The sequence below is a fragment of the Danio rerio genome, chromosome 15, assembly GCF_049306965.1.
Source record: "Danio rerio strain Tuebingen ecotype United States chromosome 15, GRCz12tu, whole genome shotgun sequence".
In the NCBI taxonomy this organism is placed as follows: Eukaryota; Metazoa; Chordata; class Actinopteri; order Cypriniformes; family Danionidae; genus Danio; species Danio rerio.
Genome location: NC_133190.1, coordinates 11351874 through 11375254, shown reverse-complemented (window position 1 = coordinate 11375254; position 23381 = coordinate 11351874). Strand labels below are relative to the sequence as shown.

Sequence of the window (23381 nt, the reverse complement as noted above, 5' to 3'; positions counted from 1 at the left end):
AAAGAGCTAAAACTAAACATAAATGATTATTTCTATAAAAATCTTATAGAATTATTCCACCCAAAAATAAAAAGTCTGCTGTTAAATACTCATCCGCATGTCTTTTCATTTCCGTGAAACATTTGTTCATCTTTGGAACACAAATTAAGACATTTTAGAAGTAATCCAAGAACTCCCTGATCATCCATAGACTGAAAAAGTCCTGAGATGATCAAAGTACAGTAAAGGAACCAAAAATTACATGTGATTTACTGTGTAATCTGTATTAAACATGCTGTATTAAACATGGAGATGATGATCGAGTCAGTAGCAATGTTTTTATCCACCTATTTTTATGTGCATTTTGGATGTGCACATAAAAAAGGTTAATGGAAATGCCATGATGTACATCTTTTAAAAATGTGCATAAAAAAATGAACATAAACTTTTGATTCGATAAGAAAAAATGTGCATGAACTGCAATGGGTACATTTCTACCAAACAAATCCCAATACATGCCTTAAAAAAGTCATTTTGTTATAAGATGTTATGTGATGATAAAAATGTGTGTGAATAGACAAACCAGCAGGTTTAGCACCTTGTTAAACATCTGAATTGTTGTTTTGTTCGTTCTAAGATGAGGTGTTAAGATTTTAAGATGCCGTAACTATTGCAGTATTAGTGTTATTATATTATTAATAACTCCACGTCTCGTGCTTTAAACGCCACCACGCGTTCATTGCGATTCAACATTTGTCTTCTGAGGAGCAAGTCATTTATTAAATAAAGAAAAAAATTCACACAGCTTCTCCTACTGCATCAAATTACGTTTTTATTTTTAATATTTGGTGCCAGTTAATCAAGAAGTGACAATTTTGTTCTCTTTGACTCATTGGATGAAAACGCTGCTTTATTCACATCTGTGGATGGAAACATAGTTAGTGTCTCTTAAGTCAATTATTAAAGAAAGCACTAGTTTATCAATAAATTATTAAAATGCTAATGCAGTCTCCCTAAGAGTTTTCCCACACACATTTACAATCATTACTTCTGCTGGTGTGCTGCATTGCACTCAATCACTTACTAAGTTGAGTAGGCAATTAAAATGTCATTATTTTGATTTAAATGGTTTATTAGTAAACATTCTATTAGTCGACTAATCGCTTAATATGAAGGATTACTAGTCGACATGGAAAATGTTAAGTTGGCGGTAGCCCTTAATATAATGTTACTTTTTTAAAATCTTTACTTTTTTAGCAGATTCATTTATCCACACATAAATACTGTGAGGTGCACCAACTGAGGAGCAGTCGTGGGGTTTGGTGCCCTTCTCAAGGGAATCACCTCAGCTGTGGTATTAAGGGTGGAAGACAGCAGTGGTTATTCACTCCCTCCACCTACAATCCCTTATGGTATTCAGACTTGAACCTGTGACATTTGAATAACATGTCCAACTCTAGCCATAAGGCTATGGCTGCCCAGTTAAACTAAGAGACTAAGAGAAAGTTAAAAGTCACACTGGGTGGGTTTAGCATGTTCTTTAAGCAGCAACTGTGCATTATAGCACCTAAACCACCCAACAGATTCTAAAGAATCATTTATGTGCATGTGTGTCTGTCAGAGCACTGCCATGAGGCTATTAGCTCTGATCTTTCCCTGGAGAATTTACAGTATAAAGACATGTATATAGCATGTTCTGGTTTGTTATCATGAACAGGACTGAACTAAAGAAGGTGCATATTTGAACAAGATTGTGAGTCTGCAAGTCATCAAGAGAGCCATTAGGGATATCTCACCCATGTCTCAGTGTATCACATCATGTGTCTGAACCACTGTTCCAAAGCTTCATCACTCAGTCTGATGTTTAAATGACAATGTGCTGATCTGAGCAGCTTCAGTATATGATTATGTTAGTCACCATTACAGCCTGCTTCCTCAATGGCCTCTCCATTTGGTGTAGACTTGCATGCTACATCAAGGATCAGCGGTTCTCTTTTCTCTGACATCAGATGTGTACACCAGCTACGAATATCAGCTATTGAAGCAGAGCTTTCTTGGAACATTGATGCACAAAGGCTGGATGAAAACATTGAGCCATCTTTAGAAATGATCATGGCTTTTAGAGGCATCTCGGATTTCCTTCTTATCAGGCATCCAGCACCTTTCTTTCCTTACACAAACTCCCACTCTCACTCTCCCCCTTCTTTTAGTCTCTGTGATGTTCCAGCAGTGGCTGTGCTAACTGTCGCTGACAAAATAGGTCAGCACAGACATCTTGGAGAGCGCTTCTTGGCTTGTGAAAAGCATGTCAGGATTTTACATTTGATGGCAACGGGTTTCTCGCCTTTTGTTTATGTTTTCATCTCAGGAAATAGAATTGGACAGGTAGCTTATAAGTGGCATTGAGGGGAGGAGGGTAACGCATGACAATGACAGACATTTTACGCTGTTTTACGGAGCGTACCGTGACGGTAGAACTGTGTGCCACCTGTGCTTTCTGCAACCTGTCAACATTAACCTTGCTGCTCAAATACAGCCCTGTAAACCTGTATAACATTAAATAGCAACAGAACAGAATCTGTTTTTGTATTATTGGAGTTTACATTTTGCACATTTAAAGAGGTATTTGACCCCAAAAATAGAAAAATGTTATTAATCACTCACCCTTGTGAAGTTCCAATCCATCTTTCATCTTCTGTACACAAATTAAGGTACTTTAGATGAAATCTGAGAGCTGTCATCCTCCATAGACAGCAATGTGGTGCTAATAAATAAAAAAAATATATAAAAAAACATCTTTAATTTTTTAATCAGAATATTATCAAGCTAGAAAAAATACTTTTGCATGCCAATTGTAATGGTTTGTTTTTTGGGGTTAAATTTCAAATTTCCCCAACCACTGCAGAGCAAGAGGGACCAGAGTTAGTGCTCCAGCTTGGCCTCCCCAGGTCCAAAAATAACTTTGTTATTCAATGATTGGTTCTCCTCAGTATCAGTATATTGCGCACATACATAAGAACACTGCATTGATATATATACCCCATATGCCCACGTGAGACTTTCGAAACAAAGCACAGATGCATCTTAGGTAATATGACAGTAAGGCAATTGAGCGTGACACATGAATGTGCACCCTATACTGACACTGGGGAAAATAAACTGTTAAGATTTTTATATTTACACACATAAGTATTCTTGTAGCTTCAAGATGTTCTAATGTGGTTCCTAAACTTTTTTTCTTAATTCACTAATTAATTAATTAAAATTAAAAGTATAAACTTTTTTTCACCAAGTAACCAAAAATTATCTCCAAGTACCACCACAATGACCAGTATTGAAATACAGAGTAGTGTATTAGGCCTAATTAAGCAGCTACAGCCCTGTACAGTTCAAAAAACGTGGCAGATTAATTTATTTTGTTATGAATATTTTTTATCATCAGCCACTTTTTACAATTTTAATAGTTTTAACATCAACTTAAACATTAAAAACAAATAAAACATCAATGTGTGCTTTTGAAAGATAATTAAAAATTGCACTGTTCTTAAAGTAAACAGAAAATTGCTGTGCTTAAATGTAAAGTATTAACACATAGTAGCCTATTCATCAAAACCTGGAAATGTTCCTTGGGCCTCATAAATATCAGCCAATTAATGTATAAACTCTTTTTGATAAATTTTGAAATATATAGTAAATATTATATATGACTTATTTGTATATCTTTGTATACCACTAGAAGGAAGCCTGCATACCACTAGTGTTTGAGAGAACCCCTGGTTTATAGAATGCATAAACTGTTGAGTAGTAATTTGCTGTAAAGTCTCCACCATCATGAATGTGCAATGTCTACAAAGGAGCACCTTACTGTGCACAATAGGACGTTCTGATGCCCTTGAGTTTTTTTATCTTTTCTGCAGTTTAACTTCAGCTAAATTCAGTACATAGGCCTGGATTTTTTTCTAGAAGCATTTCTGCTTTTATTGAGATATAAAAAAGTAAAAAAATAAAACAAAATAAAAATCAAATAAAATAAATTAAAAGAAAAAGAAAAAAATCCCCAATGCTTTAATCAGATTTTTTCAAACTAGAAAAAGTTTTGCATGCACATAAAATGAAACTAACTTTATTCAAAGATTCCTTCTCCTCAGTGTCAGTAAATTGCGCACATTCATATGAACACTACAACAATGTATATGTGAGATTTACTTGAAACAAAGCATAAAAGTTTCTTATGTAATATTACAGTAAAACAACTGAGTGTGACACATAAATAAGCACCCTATACTGACACTGAGGACAATAATTTATTAAGATTTTTTTTATTTATGTATTTGCACACAAAAGTATTCTTGCAGCTTTAAAATTTTCTAATTGAGCCACTATAGCCACATGGATTGTATATAGCAATGGTTCTCAAACTGTGGTACGTAAACCACTAGTGGTACGCGGATTTTCTAGTGGTATGCGGAGGAATCAAATATGTCATGTGTACATGCTACATATATTTAAAAATTTTACAAAAATTTGTTATATATAAATATATGATGACATATAGCCTACATTTCTAAGATCCATGCAACATTTCCAGGTGTTGATGAGTTGGCTACTATATGGTAATACTTTTAAGTACAGGATTATTTTTTTCTTTCTTTTTCTTTTTCTTTTTTAAGAACAGTAACCTACAATTTTAAAATTTTAAAATAAAATTTTAATTAAAATGTTTTTTTTTTTTTTTTTTTTTTTTTACAAATAAGCACAGTTCAGACTATTTATAATGTTTAAAGTTACTAACAATAATAAGTATAATATTACTTAATTAGTATTAATAGTAGGACTTAATCTGCCACATTATTGAACTGTGCAAAGCTGTAGCTGCTTTACTGGGCCAACTACGCCACTGTATTTCAATACTGCTCTGTATAGTGGTACTTGGAGAGACAATTGTTTTATGAGGTGGTACTTGATGAAAAAAAGTTTAAGTACTACTGGTATATAGGACATTTTTGGTACCTTTTTAACTTGACAAACAACATGTCTGTGCAATTGCTGTATATGGAGGATCAGGGGTATCCAAAATATCTTAATTTGTGTTTTGAAGATGAACAAAGGTCTGGAATCACAGTATTTATTTATTTATTTATTTATTTATTTATTTTTTTTTATTTTGGTGTAAAGTAACCCTTTAAGAATAGTGGACTTTTCTCCTATAGTTTAGATTTTGCTTCTACCTTTGCTGCATTCCATTGTCTTGCCTGTCTTTCTGGCTCTCTTTCTCTCTTTCTCTTTAGAGCTGAGCTGTGCATCTATTGTACAACACTAATGAGAATGTATTGATCTGGTGGAGCTCTGCAGTATAAGACTGCCTCCATAGGATATAAGGGCTTAAAAAGGTGTATCAGTTAATCACCTGAAGTTATCACTGTTATTACTGAACCACTCTTTTGACCCTCAGCCCTTCATTTAGGCTTTTTTGTCTTGTATATTGTCACTAGGCTTTGTCTGTTATAGTGCAGTGTTTGTTTTTGGTCAGAAGTGCTCTTCCTAATGTGTATGCTTTGCTTTTATGTGCACAGAGGGCTGCCCTGGTCTGTGCAATGGCAATGGCAGATGCACGCTGGGTAATAATGGCTGGTACTGCGTTTGTCAACTGGGCTGGCGGGGAGCAGGCTGCGACACATCAATGGAGACGGCCTGCAGTGACGGCAAGGACAATGATGGAGGTATAACACAAACAACATGCTGCTGTGACATTTATTACCAAGATTTAACATGCTGGAATCTTCTCTTCTCTTCTCTTCTCTTCTCTTCTCTTCTCTTCTCTTCTCTTCTCTTCTCTTCTCTTCTCTTCTCTTCTCTTCTCTTCTCTTCTCTTTTCTTCTCTTCTCTTCTCTTTGCTTCTCTTCTCGTCTCGTCTCGCTTCTTATCTTCTCGTTTCTTTTCTTAATTGTACTGTATATTATTTTCTAAATCAAATTGGAATGATGTGTGATCAACAAAGATATACTATAGAAGCATCCTTTTCTTGATGGTATGTTTGTTAGACTGTCGAATAACCTTTATAACAATGACATGAGTATAAATGAGGTTTTATGCATACTTATGACAACAGATCTATTCTCTCAGTTATGTCATTTTAAATGCAAAGGTAACATTGTTTGAGATGTCTTTGTTATAGCAACTTGACACAAACAAATACATGTCATGATAACTTGATATAACCAAGACAACTGTAATTGCCATAAATCTATAATAGAAGTTGTTGTCATGAGACCATTATAATTGTGCTATGCATTTTAAAATGGCATCATCTATATTTTTTCTTGACCCTAACTGCAGTTAAAATAGTATTAAATGTCATTAAATACTACTGATGCTGATTATTTAATAGGGCATTGATGCATTTGAATGAGAAACTGTCAAGTTGTCATACAAAGAGATGTAAACTGTGTCCTTCTAATCTGGTTTAATGATTAGATGTTGACTAAATTAAAGGAAAAGCAAATACATTTTTTCTCTACATTAAACCCATCCACATCCACTCACACACACACACACACACACACACACACTTTGAACACACACACCCTGTGCAGTGGAAAGCCATTGCGGCACCCATGGGAGCAGTAGGGATGTTGGTGCCTTACTCAAGGGATTTACTGTAGCCATGGTATTGCGAGAGGAATTGAGTGCTGGTTATTCACTGCCCACACCTACAGTCTCTGCCGGTGCCAGGAATCAAACTTGTAAGCTTGTAGGCTTCGTGTTCCCAAGATAACAGAAGAAAATCTCATGCCCACATCAGCTGATTGGTGGAGAGGAAACGTGATGAAGGAAAGAGTGATGAAGCCAATTATGATATGAGTATGGTTAGGAGGCCATGATGAACAAAGGTCAGTGGGCAAAGTTGACCAGGATGCCAGGGTTAACCCCTACTCTTTTTTGAAAGACATCCTGGGATTTTTATGACCACAGAGAGCTGAGACCTCTGTTTACCATATCATCCTAAAGACAGAGTTAAGTTCCGATTTATTCCTGGAAGATTACTTGATTAGATGACGTGAAGTAACATCCTTGTAAAAAAATACTGTACTTTGTAATATTATGTGTTTTAGAACTATACTATAGTAAAGTGCACAACACTATATATTGTTCTGCAATATTTATACCACTTTGTTAACGAAAGCTACAACACACTGTAATCTTAAGTATAGTGAACTGATTAGCTGTTTTAAGTACTATGGTCTGCTGTTTTAATATAACCAGGGTACCAATTATGGGGAGGTTTAGATGGATCTGACCCCCTAATTAACCCTTGATCTCCCTTGAAATACACAAAAACAACATGTGTGGGGGGTAAACTATTTAAACTGTGGAAATTAGCTAACATTGATCATTATCTTATATAATAACAATACAAATAAAGAAATAAATATAAAGTAAATATACATTTGATCATCTCTATAAATGTTCATACCATTGTACCTCATCATGCAGGAAAATATTCAGTTGGCAGGCTGAATCTAGAATCTGAACACCAGCAGATCTAGCTTATATAGATACCGCAATTGTTCAAAAGGTACTTTTCCCTAAAAAGGTGTTTTTAATCAACAAATAGCCTAAACTCATATCTTATTTAAAATGCACCTTGAAAAGTCACCAATCAGAGGTTATCGTAGGTCAGAATCAGCTAATTTTCCCTCTAAGCACAGACAACTATAACCAATGAGATGTAATTGAATTAAATATATGAATTTGGTTCACTGAAGCATGCTTATTTATTCACACAAAAAAAATACTGAAAATAGGTGAACCCCCCCCCCCCCCCCCCCCATAGTCAATGTTTCCTGTGCACCCTAAATATATTCTATATTTTTAAAAACAGTATGTAAACATAGTTGTTGTATTACAATAGCAACTATATTAGCTAAATTAACTTAAGAACTTTACTAAACTAAGCACCATAGTATTTACTATAAATTTGATGCTGTGCAGAATGATCAGAGTATGACATCAAAGTACAGTCAGAGCAATTCCAAGTCATACAGAGCCGTCGGCCATCCAACTGTTCTTGCGGTACTTTGATGTCATACACAGCAGACACACAGCGAAGGTCTAGACTCACAAGATACTTCTAGTTGGACAGAAATAAACTCTGCCGTAAAGTGGTCCTTCAGGAGGGGGATTGGACACCCCTGCTCCAAATCAGTGGTAGTCTTGTCCGCTTGGAATCTGCACTGAGCGGTGCAAAAGTTCTAGCTCATGCACTCAGAGTAAAGCAATCAATTGGCGGTACTATGATGATGACTGAAACAAGCCATGTTGACGTTTCCACAGGAGAGGTGTTATTTTTGTAATCTGGCCCATCTGGTCAGAGTGGTTCCTGAAAGTAGAGAGAGAGAGAGAGAGAGAGAGAGAGAGAGAGAGAGAGAGAGAGAGAGAGTTGATAAAGAATAAGGGATGACCCACTTCAGTACATTAAAGGGTTCCTCTCAGCATGGCCTGAAGTCCTGAATTATTTCTGCAGAATTACAGGAGGGAGAGGCTGAGCTGCCTGTAGAGGTGTGGAAAGTGTTGGCAAGAAAAAAAAAAAAAAAAAACATGAAGGAAATAAGAAGTCAGACTTGCTCTAACTTACCGCAATAACGAAGCTGTAGGGCACAGAAAGCTGTCCAACAGAGACTGTTATTACTCAGAAGTTTCTGAGATTCTAACAGTTTTGCCCATGCTCGTCTTGGGATGATGAAATATTTTTTTCCTCTCATTTAGAGATTGCGAACTAGGGGGATAACAATAGCTTCAGCAAAATAAGCATGTTAGAAAGCATTTGTGCTGCAGGTTATGAACATTTCTGGTAACCAGGTCATACCTGATGAAGCTACAGTAGTTTCTGGAAGATTCATTCTGTACAGTAGGTGCTTGGTTTATGTCTTGAGGGCTTATGAAACTCTATCCCCCTTTAATGAAGATATATATATATATATATATATATATATATATATATATATATATATATATATATATATATATATATATATATATATATATATATATATATTTTTTTTTTTTTTTTTTTTTTAATGGAATATGACCACATCAGACTGATTTTACTAAGATTCACAGACAAATAAAAGCAGTCAAAGTAGTTGTACACTTTATTGTAGCTCATCCATGCTGTGTAATGGGGTTGGTGTAGCTGACCTTTTTTTTTTTTTTTCACACAAAACTAACCCATAGGCCACCTTGTGGTTAACACTTGTCTCATGAAGTGTGTGTTACTTACTTACTTACTCCCAGGTCAGTTTTATCAAAGTTAATATTTAGCTTTTTTTTAGGGTGGACGGTTAGCCCAATGCTCAACCCCCAACCAATACACTATGGACAATTGAGCTTACACTTAATTTACCTATAGCACATGTCTTTGAACTGTGGGGAAGATCGGAGCAACCCTGTTCCTGGCGATTGACCTTCCTTTAGATTTCAGTTGCAACCCATATCAAACACACCTGCCTGTAATTATCAAGTGCTGTTCAGGTCCCAATTAATTGGTTCAGGTGTTTTTGATCAGGGTTGGAGCTGAACTTTGCAGGAAGGTTGATCTCCAGGAACAGGGTTGAGCACCACTGATCTAAAACTGGCAAGTCTAACCAGACACTATACAGTAAGTGTTCAAAAGATACATTTCTCATACTTAACCCCTAAAAATAAAGTCTAATTAGACCAAACTCAGTCCTGATCAAGGGCCGGTGTCATAGAGAGTTTAGGTCCAACCCTAATCAAGAACACCTTAACCAGCTAATCAAGTTCTAACTAAATATACTAGAAATTTCCTGGCAAGTGTGTTGAAGCAAGTTGGAGCTACACTTAGCCGGACACTGGTACTCCAGGAACAAGTATGGACACCCTTAATTTAGACTAATAGTGTGTATCTAAATAAAGTTAAACTGTGTCGGGATACAAACTTGTCACTATTAGTCAAAATGTATAATTCATTTATTCATTAATTTTCTTTTCGGCTTAGTCCCTTTATTAATCCGGAGTCGCCATAGCTGAATGAATGGCCAACTTATCCAGCACGTTTTCACACAGCAGATGCCCTTCTCTAGGAGACATCCACACACACTCATTAACACTCAAACTCATACACTATGGAAAATTTAGCCTGCCCAATTCACCTGTACTGCATTTCTTTGGACTGTGGGGTAAACCAGAGCACCTCGAGGAAACCCACACAAGCGCAGGGAGAACATGCAAACTCCTCACAGAAACACCAACTGACCCAGCCAAGGCTCGAACCAGCAGCCCAACGACCTACTACGCCACTATGTCGCCTCAAAATGTATAATTTTATATTTATAAAAAAATAGGTTGTCTTTGTTAATTGTATGTCTTTTGGAAAACAGAATATATATAAGTAATATATCATACTTAAATTTAATGAAGTTAGCTCAAAAAGGCATACATTTGCATTACAGAGACAAGGCAATAACTTGATAAATCATTGTATAATTTTTCCACTAACTGTAACTAATTTAAAGTGTAAACCAAAAGTTAAGATGTCAGAGGATTTCACTGTAAGAGAAGAGGAGTTTGAGGTTTTGGGGTACATCATAATCATCAAGTCAGTCAAGAAATTGTGGGGAAAGTATTCGGCAGCAGCTGGAAGTCAACGATTAGAATTTATATTTAAAAATAAGAAATATTTTTGTTACAAAAACACATTGATCTACTTTATAATACATGCACTTACCACCTGATGACTCCTGAGTTCTGAAAGACTTTTGGAGTTTTGGAAGCTTAGAAAAAGGGGCTACAACCCAACACCATTATACAAAATGGAAGAGCCTGCATAAATTACTCCAAATGTGTATGTTTGACTCAAAAAATTCATATACAGTACACAGTATGGTTTGAAGCTAAATAAATTGCTAGGTATTTTTTTGTTTTTGGGTGAAGAAAGTTCACAGAAGAGTTTAGTTTTTAAACCAGTACATCCATATGTGCAAAGAATCTGCTTGATTACCATAACTGAAAGTTGAACCTTTTCACCCTGTCCTCTCACTCTCTTGAACAGATGGGTTGACGGACTGCATGGACCCGGATTGCTGCTTGCAGGCATCATGTCACACAACATCTCTGTGTGTGGGCTCTCCCGATCCTCTGGATATCATTCAGGAAACCCAAATCTCTTCCAGTCTGAGCACCCTGCAGTCCTTCTATCAGCGCATCCATTTCTTGGTGGGCCGGGACAGCACCCATGTCATACCTGGTGTCAATCCCTTTGATGGCATGTAAGTGATTCAATAATATTTTTTTGCATTGTTTGATACAGTTTTAAGTTTTTTTTTTTTTTTTTTTCATTCCAAATCCCGGTTCACCATAGTGGTAATATTTAGATCAATCGGTAACTATAAGCAGATGCTGTCAATCCATCTACAGCTCTTGTTCCTGTAAACAAACAGGGCACGGGGCTCATCCCAAGGTGCCCTAAAGATGTTTGGTATGAAGAACAGTGCTGTCACAGTGTGGTCCCTTGTGACTTCTCATCTTTTGCCTCCATTTTGTGGCGTTCCCTTTTTATCTGTAAACAATACCTAGATGAGCGCCAAATTTTGCATTTGCATCCCACTCGCGCAGCGATCTCGTCCCTCGCTCTCTTCCTGTTCTCAACTGAAATGAGCACAAAAGACGCTGCCATAGACTGGGGAAAAAGTTGCGCTCCTTTGAAATGTTGTAGAGTATCCCCGCATTTCCTTTCATGAAAGCGGGTCTGACATTTCAAAGGCGAAAATGAAAACGTAACAAGCAAATGAGCATCTTTTTTCCCCTGCTCTCCATGGAGAACGTCTCTAATGGTGTCGCCCAGGGTGCGTCGACGTTTTTGATTTTTGTCTCCAAAAGGCATAATGTTCCAAAGAGGTGTTCGATTGAAAACCTTCTGTTTTTAGGCCTTGTCTTGCTTTGATTCTTTGGAAACTTGAGTAGAAATTTATTGTTTTGGATCTGGTTTGGATCTTGTTTAGAGGGGGTTTCTACATTCTGGACAACTCTGTTACATTGATTGCAAAACAACAATGCAAAACAAACTTTTAAGAACTCATAGAAAAGCATGCGATATGCTACAAGTGATGCTACTAGACAAACTCTAGAAGGCATGTCATAATTATTGTACAATATGATACAGCAAAATTAGATTGTCAACTCTGTTGTTATTGTAATACAACAGTGAATTCACCATTTATTACTATTCATTATTCAAGCAACATATTTAGTTTTAGACATTCCATGTGGTATCTGGTTTGAGGTTAGCATATTGAGCAAATTTCCAGACTCTGTTAAGAATAACCAGGCTCTGTTGGGCACGACCATTATTCTTCTGGCCAAACTTCCTGTGTGGAGCTGCAATCTAGGCGTCGGAGGCTGGAGAAGCTGGACGTCCATCGTGGAGAAGCTGCAGGTGTGAGTAGGGCACCGGCAGGAGGTCAGGCTGGCCCACAGGATCAATGCGGGGACTTGTTTGTTCTGTGGTTGTTTAGCAATCAGTCTCAAGCCCTCCATTCCTCCATGACCACCACAGCATCAGCTCGGGATAAGGCCTGGTCCAGGATTATGGATACCTTTGGATCATCTCTTCACAGGTCTTGGATCGCATCAATGGTGCTGTATAGTCTCTAGGGGCCTCGGGATCAAGGGCGTAGGTTTGCGCTTGACATTGATGGGGACTGGGGACGAGTCACCCCCGCCCAGAATGAATATTGTTATATATAATATATATAATATATATATTGCTATTTATTATTTAACTGCTATTAAAATGTATTATTAAGTAATCCTCTCTTCTTACAATTTATTAAGTTAAATTAAATAGTCATGCATGTAGCCAAGGGAGTCAGGAGGTTTGAAAGACCAAAAGTTGGATTATTATTATGTTAGAATTTATCTTATTATTCAAATGGATAAATTTTCACTGAGGAAGGAAGAATGCGCCGGCTAGTTGGTTATTTGCCTATGGGCTTCAGTTTTTAATTTAAATCAAGTTTTAACAGATTTCCCAAAGAAAATTATGATAAAAAATTGTATTTTAAAAATAAGTATATTTACATATTTGAAAAGTTTAGATGCAAAAACCTCTAAATGCCATTTAATATTTTCTTCTAAAATTAGCATTTTTCTCCAACTCCTGTGTGTGGACTCAGTGATTTTACTTTTATAGTGACAATTACGTTCTTTTCATTGCCTATAAAGTGAAATAACTGAACATAAATATACAAAGCTGAGAAAAATGCTCATTTTACATGGCATTTAGAGGTTTTGGCATCTGAACTGTACTTCATTTATTTATTCTAAAAATTTTAAGTCCTAATTTCTAGTTCAAAGTATTTTTATTATTTATAAAACTGTAATAAAACTTACAGTTTAAATGTGTAAATAAAGCAATTTGACAAAATGGCAGGAAATATTTTTGGTACATTAAAAAGTGTAGTTGTAATAACTATCCAACAAGATTATTCAGCAAAAAATAGTTCTTATTATGTAACTAAAATGTAATATTTATACCTCAATTAAACAGAAAATCAGGTGAATAACTGCAAAAAGGTTCAATTTTTCAGAAAACAAATAACCCCTTTCAATGCTAGCTCCAGGCATGAAAGTGTTTTGTTAAAATAATGTTTATTAACTGATAAAGAGAGAGTTATTAAAGACTTTCGTTCATTTTTCGTACAAATTAAACATGTCTCACAGTATTATTAAAAGATGGAGCACAGGCTGTAGTTTTTCTGACAAATTGTTTCAACCAAAATTGGAGATGTTACTCTAAGAGATTAGGAGAACTGGCAGGGTCATATACGTTTACGTGTAGGTGTTTATTCTGCAGTTAGTTTTCAGGGAATATTGTTTACAGACTAGTCTGCTTTAACGTTAGACTGAACGTAAAAGCGGTGAAAACCCTAGCATAACGGCATTATCATGATGGACTCATTCAGTAGCGAACTTGAGTTTAGGTTTATACTGACAGCGCGATGTTTTTAAGTGAATTAAATTATTGGTGGGGACACGTCCCCACCGTCCACCCTAAATCTACGCCCCTGCTCGGGATGACTATCCCCAGGTGGAAATAGAGAATAAAGAATAGAAATAGCGTGGCTGCGGTTCATAGTGTGTTTAAACGTGATGCAAAATTTGAGTTTTATAAATAAAAATAGCAGTTATATAAACAACAAACATGTAAAGCATATAAGAGTTCATCATACAATGTCTAGTGCATTAAGACTAAAGCACAAAGGGGTGGAAAATGTTATTGTTGTAAAACTTTGTTGTTGTCAGATACTATACAGGACACATTTCTCACGCATAAAATATGAAAAAGTGAAGTCAGATTAAATTAATAATGTGTATTTAAATAAAGTTAAACAGTTACCATGATCTATTATGACCATCAAATCACCAGTGCAACTTGTCACCTTTAGTCAAAATGTATAATTTTGACTGAAAACATAAGCGTGCTTAATAATAATAATACTTCCCTAAATTTATATAGCACATTTCTGGACACTCAAAGCATTTTACATATTTTTGGGGGTATTCTCCACAACCACCACCAGTGTGCAGCATCCACTTGAATGGCAGCCATATTGCGCCAGATTGCACACCGTTATGATGTGATTAACAGGCCACAAGATTAGGAGGCCATGATGAACAGAGGCCAGTGGGCAAAGTTGGCTTACTCTTTTTGGAAGGACATCCTGGGATATTTAATGACCAAAGAGAGTCAGGACCTCGGTTTAACTTCTACAAAAGACAGCGCTCACTGAGGAGTAGAGTCCCTAGCAATATACTGGGGCATTAGGACCCACACAGAACGCAGGTTGAGCTACTCTGCTACTCTGTCATTGTCAACTCTGTGGTTTTAAAAGTTTTAGGAATGTGTTAAACAACAATTAGTGACAGTATCAATATCACATTTTTTTTATTAATATAAATTAATAATAGATTCAGTTTGAGGTAAATTATACAATTGTTCCATATCATTCCATATTATGGAGAAAAATATTGGAAAATACTTGTTTAGAGGGGTTTTGGATCACCAAACAGTCTTTTCTCAGCTATAGAGTATTGTTTTTGCATTTCCCACAGTCCAGCTCAGACTCTGGACCGAATGGCCTTTTGCTTTGCATGGCTGAGCCTCTGGCAAGTACGGACTCCCTTTGTCTAATCTGCACTGTCCTAATGAGACTCTGATCACTTCAAAGCTGTCCAGCTCTCTCCTTCATGCACTCGTTTCCTCAGTCCTATCTAGCAGACGTTCTTCGGTTGCATAAATCACTGCGCCCTCAATCTACTCGTGTCACAGCATCCGATGTGCGTAACCTCATGCAAAGATGAAACGCTGGACTTTGTTTGATATGGCTTTTGTAGACAAGTCAGTTGGTATTCATGAAATGCTCTTGTAATACCGTGTGACATTTTCCCAAGGTGACATTTTTTGCAAAGCTCAGTAGGGAGTCTCGAGATACTCTCTTCATTATTTCAAGATGAGGGTCTCTCTGCCTACCCTTCGTCACCATCATCTTCCAAGAAGAAAAAAAAGAAGACATAAATAAATAAAAGCTTTTGAAGTCGGCTATCAGCCGTAAGATGGAGACCTCAATTCACCTAAAAATATCAGGGCTGATATATTATTTATTAGCCTTTCGTTCCTCCATACATTGACAGATATGAGAGAGGCTGACAGCAGCCCAGATGGACCTCTTAGACATTAAAAGAGCCCCTTGCCGTCACCCGATCAGCCCTTTTTATTGATTGGACAACCACTTCTGCATGCTAGGAGACATGTCAGAAATGCCCATATGACATGTCCGACCACAAGGATGAAGTATGGATGGAAATGATGAAAGGCACCTGTGTTTTACAGATCTTTTTGAAACACTCTAAATGCAAGACTATGAACGAGCATTCGAAATATGTTCTCTATCTGTCTGAATGCTATAGACTTCACAAAATAATTAATGTGCTTGGATGAAGATGCACTTAGTCCCTTTTACCATCATATATAGATGCTAATGGGGGGTGGCCTGAAATGGTCTGTTATTTATCTCTAGTTTGCCAATATCTCTATGTTACAGTATTTGCAAAAGGGAAGAATACTTCTCTAGACAGAAATAAGGTAACAGAAGGAGCATGTTTATTGTATGTTAAGCAGGTACTGTGAGTTTTTTGTAATCAGTAGACCCACACAGAATCTCTGCAGAAAGCAATCTCCATAAAACTCACACTTTTATTTACTTACATTTTTTATACAGTGCATTATTTACTTTCAGTGCAAATGTGAATTGTGATACACTTTTGCATCTCCAAGATAAACTTTTATGATATTATATGATGTTATATGATTATATTGCTATGATTTTATAGTCTAACTATCTAAACTAAGAATGTATTGAAACCATTTTGAATAATAACACAAATTCAATCACGTTAGCTCAAAAAAAAATGCATGTGCAATTATGGACATTTTCATTTAAAGATTTAAGACTTAATTTAAATGATCCAAATTCATATTTTTTGCTCATTTACTCTACTAAAGCAAATAAACGTTTGCACAAAACCTCTATTTTATATATTATTTATCATTTCTGTTACAAAAAAGTACATTTTGTGTTCTGGTCAACTCTGTTACATCAGTTATAAAAAGGCCTTACAATTTATAAACCACTGATAGAAAAGTAAGTAACTGTAAGAAGTGATTCTCTGGCAGAAAATTGAAAATAATTGAGGCATGTCATTATTCTTCCCTCATTAATTTGTACAAGAAATTTAGAATACACCAATATATACTGTTAAAGTCAGAATTATTATTATGTGTTTTGGTGATTGCATTTATGAGGGAGCTACTAAAGTTCTAATTGGACGTGTAGTTTTTTCTTTCTATTTGTATGTATTTTACACTTTTAACACCATTTATCACAAATTTCCAAGATTTCTACAATATTCAGTGCAGAACTTACAATTGTTTTTTATTTCCTTAAAGCAGATTTTGTCTGTCTCTAGTAATTTGCAGTGCTTGATAAGGCATCATGGCATGGCATGACAATTACAGGGACAAGAAATGGCAGCACCTGCTGAAAATACTTGGATCAGTGATGCTAAGTTACTAAAAATGCCCAAATTGTAACTCTAGAGTACCATTTTGACCAGGTTTACATAAGAAAATTTTATTTTTCACTTATTATTACAGTGCTAGAATTAAGACGCTTTCTACAAGTGCCATTTAATAATTTTGCTAACAAAAGGCACTAATTTAGCCCGCCATATAACTGTTTTAACTTTTCCCAAACACACTCCACACATGTAACAAAAATGCTTCATAGCACCATATTTGCTAGTTTTACACATGAAAATTGTTTGCTACTTAGCATCACAGTGTTAGGATTAAGAAGATTGCAGCATGAGCTATTTGATAATTTTGCTGAAACAAAAAAGCACAATTTAGCCCATTAGCCAGTAGCCAATTTAGCTTTTTCCAAGCACATAGCACTACTACTCCACACAAAAACAATTCTTTGTAACACCATATTTGCTAGTTTCACACATAAAAAAATGTATTTGCTGCTTAGCAGTGCTAGCATTAGGAAGCTTGCGGCAAATGTTATTTAATAATATTGCTGAAACAAAAGGCACTAATTTAGCCCATCAGCCATGTAGCCATTTTAGCGTTTCCCAAAGACATTGCACTAGCACTACTTCACAAATACAAAAACAAAATCTTCGTAACACCATATTTGCTAGTTTTACACATCAATATTGTATTTGCTTCTTAGCAGTGCTTAGCATTAAGAAGCTTGTGGCAAGTGCTGTTTAGTAGTTTTGCTGAAACAAAACGCACAATTTTGCCCATTAGTCATGTGACTGTTTTAGCTTTTCCCAAAAACATAGCATTAGCACTACTTAACACGTAAAAAAAAAAACATATAAGGACCATATTTGCTAATTTTACACATGAAAATTGTGTTTGCTACTTAGCATCACAGTGCTAGCATCAAAAAGCTTGTGGCAATGTTATTTAATAATTTTGCTGAAATAAAAAGGGACTAATTTAGCCCATAAGTCATGTAGCTATTTGGGTTTTTCTCAAACACATAAAGCTAGCACTACTTCACACATACAAAAAAGTCTTCATAAAACCATATTTGCTAGTTTTACACATGAATATTGTATTTGCTACTTAGCACTACAGTGCTAGCATTAAAAAGTGTTATTTTATAATTTTGCTAAAACAAAAGGCACTAATTTGGCCCTTTAGCCATGTAGCTGTTTTAGCTTTCCTAAACACATAGCACTAGCACTACTATACACATACAAAACATGCTTCACAGCCCTTCTGGCTGCCTTTCAGAGCCATTTAGCATGTTCTTTCCTATAGTTATTTAAGATGTCTTGTCTAATATCAAGTCAGACGTGGCCTACAATTTGCTTCTATGCTCTAAAATTACACGGTTGTCAGCGCAGTGCAGATGTGCCTACACAAGGTGATATGTCTGTTGTTTTTAAAAGCTCCTTGAGCATTTCTCGCTCGTTCCGACTGTCTTGTTTGAACTGGGTTTTTGCTGAAGAAATGAACTTTAGACTTTTTTGTCTAGTCCTCTTTACATTTCTCCTTTGTCGTATTCAGGTCCGTTCAGTGTCAATATTTAAATGATTTGTCGTGCCGTTGTTGAATCAGCCCGGTATATTGCACCGTGGGTGCGAGCCGACAGTTCCACTCAGTGCACTCTCTGAAAACTTGCATCACTGCCCCTTCTGAATGAGAATCCTCTAAATCAAACTGTCACCTCCAGCAATGTTGTAGATAGACAAAAGCTTTACACATTCTATCTATCTCTCGCTCCTCTTCTCTCTCTCTCTCTCTTTCTCTCTCTATCTCGCCACCCTTTTATTTAGTGATCTTTCTTTGTCACTTCCTTTCTCTCTTTTCCATTCTACTGGAGTTGGCTCACGGTCTGATAATAGACATTGCGGCGGGGCTGTGCACTTCTGCGCTATCTCTGCTAGCTTTGTTTACAGGGACGCAGAGCTGAGCCAAGGACTGCTGAAGGTGAGAGGCTGCTTAAATTAGCATAAAGTTAGCCTCCCTGGGACAAGGATATTGTTGGGTCTGTGATCTTGCCCGCAGTAAGGACAGGAAAGGGCCACTCTCTTACACACCAGTGTTAATTGTTCCGCTACCTGGCGAATGTTTAACAGCTAACATTATACCTTCAAACAGCCCCAGTGTGTGTGAGTGTGTGGGAGTATGTGCTTATAGTTCCATTTATTTATTATATTTTTTCCTGAATGTAGTTTTATAGCTTACTATAGTCAGCCAGGTTTTAATATGAAGGTAAATGTATGACCCTAGACCACTAAAACAGATATATCACCTGGAAGCTGACAAACAATTGTGGTTTAATAGGATAGGACAATATTTTGCTAAGATACAGCTTTTGAAAAATCTTAAATCCCATGGTTAAAATAAATTAAATTGTGTAAACGAAGGGCTTAGCAAAGCATATTATAAATCCAAAAACTATTTGATATATTGTACAGCATGACATTTACAAAATATATTCATAGAACATGACTTTTTATTAATATCTTAAAGGGCCATGAAACCCCCCGTTTCAGCAGGATGTTTTTACACCTCTAGTTTGGAAAAGTCAGGAAAGTGGGTGTGTCTAGCTCTGTTTGGGTGGTGGTGCTGGGGGAGGGAAAATGGGCAGGATTTAAATAAAAATAGGAGTTGCTATTTGGACACGCGCTGCGGACCGAGGAATAACAAACACACACGCAGGGGAAAAAAACAGTGGGCCCTATCATACACCCGGCGCAGTGTGGCGCAAGACACGGCGCAATAGTCTTTTGGTAGTTTCAGCTTGGAGCAAGAGTCGTTTTGAGGCGTTGCGCTACGCTGTTTAAATAGCAAATGCATTAACGCTCATTTTTGCGCCCATAGGCGTTTTGGTCTAAAAGGAAGGCGTTCTGAGGCAGACCGCTGGCGCGTCGCTATTTTGAGAAACTATAATAGATTTTTCATTAGACCAAAACTAACCCGGTCTAAACTCCGGCGCAGAGTTGCGCCTTACTTACGCACTGCTTAATACGCACAAGAGAGCAATTGGCAAATATCTTTACATATATAAAAAAAAATTAATCGTAAGGATATATATATATATATATATATATATATATATATATATATATATATATATATATATATATATATATATATATATATAGGATATAATAAGAATAGATATAGGATAAAAATATAAAGGATTAAAATATTACAAAACATATTATTTTCTAGCCTACATAAATATGATGTATTATTTTTTTCTAGCCTACATAAAAATTATGTCTTCTTCATCTCGGGAGGCTTTTTCAGTTCATTCATAACAATTTGCTTTTGTATAATATTATTATTAGCAGTATTATTTAATATATCCATATTTATATTTGTTTTCTTAAAAACAAGCTTAGATATGCCCACCTGTCAGGTTTAAGACCATATGGGGCATGGCAGGTGTATTTGGAAATAACTCAGTATTTTGACCACACTTGGTCATTATTATTAATTTATTCTTTTCTAGAAATTAGAACTGAATTTAGAAATAGTTTTGAAACAAATCTTTGTGCTTAACAAACAAAATTAATTATTTATAGGCTAATTGATGTCTGTGTAAAAGTTTCCCTATCCAAGAGCAAAAGTGAAAGTAGATCATTTATCTCTCATTCTCACGCAGTAGATGCTCTGTTTAACAGTTTTCTGTTAAAAAAACTGTCAACTGTTAACTGTTTGCTTGTGAAATGCTATTTTTTTCCACTGACCAGACTGTGGCAGACTGACATTGCGTCCTGTAAATAGCGAATGCGCTCAAGGCGCGACGAAGCTGGGTCTTAAAAGGGAATGGGAGATGAGACTATAATTGGTTTATTCTCAAAACACACCTATAACTCATTAAGAAAATAAACTCAACACTTTTAGACCATGCGCCTTGGCGCAAGGCAGATTTTCCGTCCTTAAATTAGCATAAACGCGTCCTGACACGCCCTGAAAGCGTTTGCACCCTGCGTTTTGCGATCTGCGCATGGACCGTCAAAATAGAGCCTAGTGTGTTTAATGACAGTGAAATGTTTGATACCGCACGTTGTATAAGAGAAAAAAGCCTCTGCATTCAGATGCACTCAGTAGGTCAGAAAGTCGTGTGTGTAGACTATCCTGTCACAAAATGCGGCGAAAATTCAACACTACGGCTGGCAAAAGTTTGCTTACAGTGTTCACGTGTTTACACACAAAGAGCAGCATTTACGGCGGATCTTTCAATATTTTAGTGATATTAATGTACTGTAAAGTAAGTAACTTAAAAATCATTTTGACTAAGGTCTGTCCTTCAACACTGAAAGAGTACTGCTGACCATACAAATTACTTTGCCATCTGGAGCACATACTGGAGCTGCGTCTTTTTTTAAAGGAGACAAGCAGCAAATCCAGATCTCACCATTGAATAGAAATGCTCTTGAGTAAAAAAGGTTCCAAACAAATGCATTTCAGCCGCGCATCGCAAGCACTGATCCACACGTAAGTCCAGCAGCGCTCTCATAGAGAGAAAATGGTAACACTTAACAATAAGGTTCATTAGTTAATGCATTTACTAACATGAACTAATCATGAGCAACACTTGTACAGCATTTATTAATCATAATTGAACATTTACTAATGCATTATTAACATTCAAGTCCATGCTTGTTAACATTAGTTAATGCACCATAAGTTAACATGAACTAACAATGAACAACTGTATTTTCATTTACTAATGTTTATTAACATGAATAAATACTTTAGTAAATGTATTGTTCATTGTTTGTTCATGTTAGTAAATGCATTACTTAACATTACCTAATGAACCTTATTGTAAAGCGTGACCAAGAAAATGAAACAACCTTCACATTATGAAAGAAAGACTGACGACCCGTATCTCCAAACAATTCTTATTTTTTTGCCACAACTTTTGGCAACATGACATGTGTTGTCTCTCTGCCATCTGAACACTGTTTCAGGTACAGTCTAAGAAAGCTAGAATGCATCTAATGAAGTTGCAACGCATACATAATGGAGCACGCTGATTGGTTTGAACCAAGCCTTACTCATGAATGAATGCAACACACTTGGAGATATAATACGGGATACCCAGGTACAGACATCCAGTCCACACGCTGGAATACACGCTAAGATCTCATGGGCGTGACGCAGCTTCAAAAATTAGTTTCAAACTGGAAGTACGAATTTGCTCGAAATAGCGCAAAAACAACCAATTTTCAACTTTTAGTGAGATATATGTGTCCTAATAGTGTTTTTAGCAGTGTGGGACACATACTACTGTCAACAGCTCCAAAAATGTGTTTGGTGTTTCGTGACTCTTAAAAGATTTATGATTTAAAAAAGAAAAAATATATAATTTTTACTATTGGCTTTGCTGAAAAATTTACCTGTTCAACATGAGTTTTGTATTTTTCTTTAAAAGTTTAGCAATAATATATATATATATATATATATATATATATATATATATATATATATATATATATATATATATATATATATATATATATATATATATATATATATATATTAAAGCTTGCCGTGACAAGCAACTGGCATCTCTTTGAGCATATAAAGTTCACAAAAAATTCAAGTTCAAGTTTATGAATCTTTGATGCTGACATAAGACAAATTACATTTTAAAATTACTTAAAATAATTTAAGGGCAGTTTTATATAATGTATATATATATATATATATATATATATATATATATATATATATATATATATATATATATATATATATATATATATATATATATATATATATATATATATATATATATATATATATATATATATATATATATATATGATTCATAAACTTGAACTTGAATTTTTTGTGAACTTTATATGCTCAAAGAGATGCCAGTTAAGGCGATGTGTTGTTGACTGCATTTATTTACAGAAAAATTAGTGTGGGTGCTAATGTCGCATTATTAACTAAATGAAAGTGTTGACATTGAATTATAATTAGTTATGGGTAATTTTACATTGTTTTTACAACATGTTATGAGTTGTTAAATAGCACGTGTATATATTTATTTTCTGCAAATAAATCGCAAGTTGTTGCATGTTGCAAAACATTTGCATTTTGTGTCTTGCATCTACTTCGATTTAACTTTGATAACATAAAAGTTCACTTGTTTGTTTGTGTGTGTATATATACAGTTGAAGTCAGAATTATTAGCCGCTCTTTGATTTTTATTTTTTTTCTCTGTTTTTAAATACTGTATTTTCCAAATGATGTCTAACAGAACAAGGAA

The 23381-nt window shown here is 35.6% G+C and overlaps 1 protein-coding gene across 31 annotated transcripts in view; it reads left to right on the top strand.

Annotated features, from left to right (window-relative positions):
* The window catches only part of tenm4 (teneurin transmembrane protein 4), a 463933-nt gene that overhangs the window by 313936 nt on the left and 126616 nt on the right, over window positions 1-23381 (top strand). For all 31 annotated transcript variants that reach the window (XM_073922732.1, XM_073922725.1, XM_073922721.1 and 28 more), the window contains 2 exon segments: window positions 5553-5699; window positions 11051-11267. In XM_073922732.1, coding sequence (XP_073778833.1) covers window positions 5553-5699; window positions 11051-11267 — 364 coding nt within the window.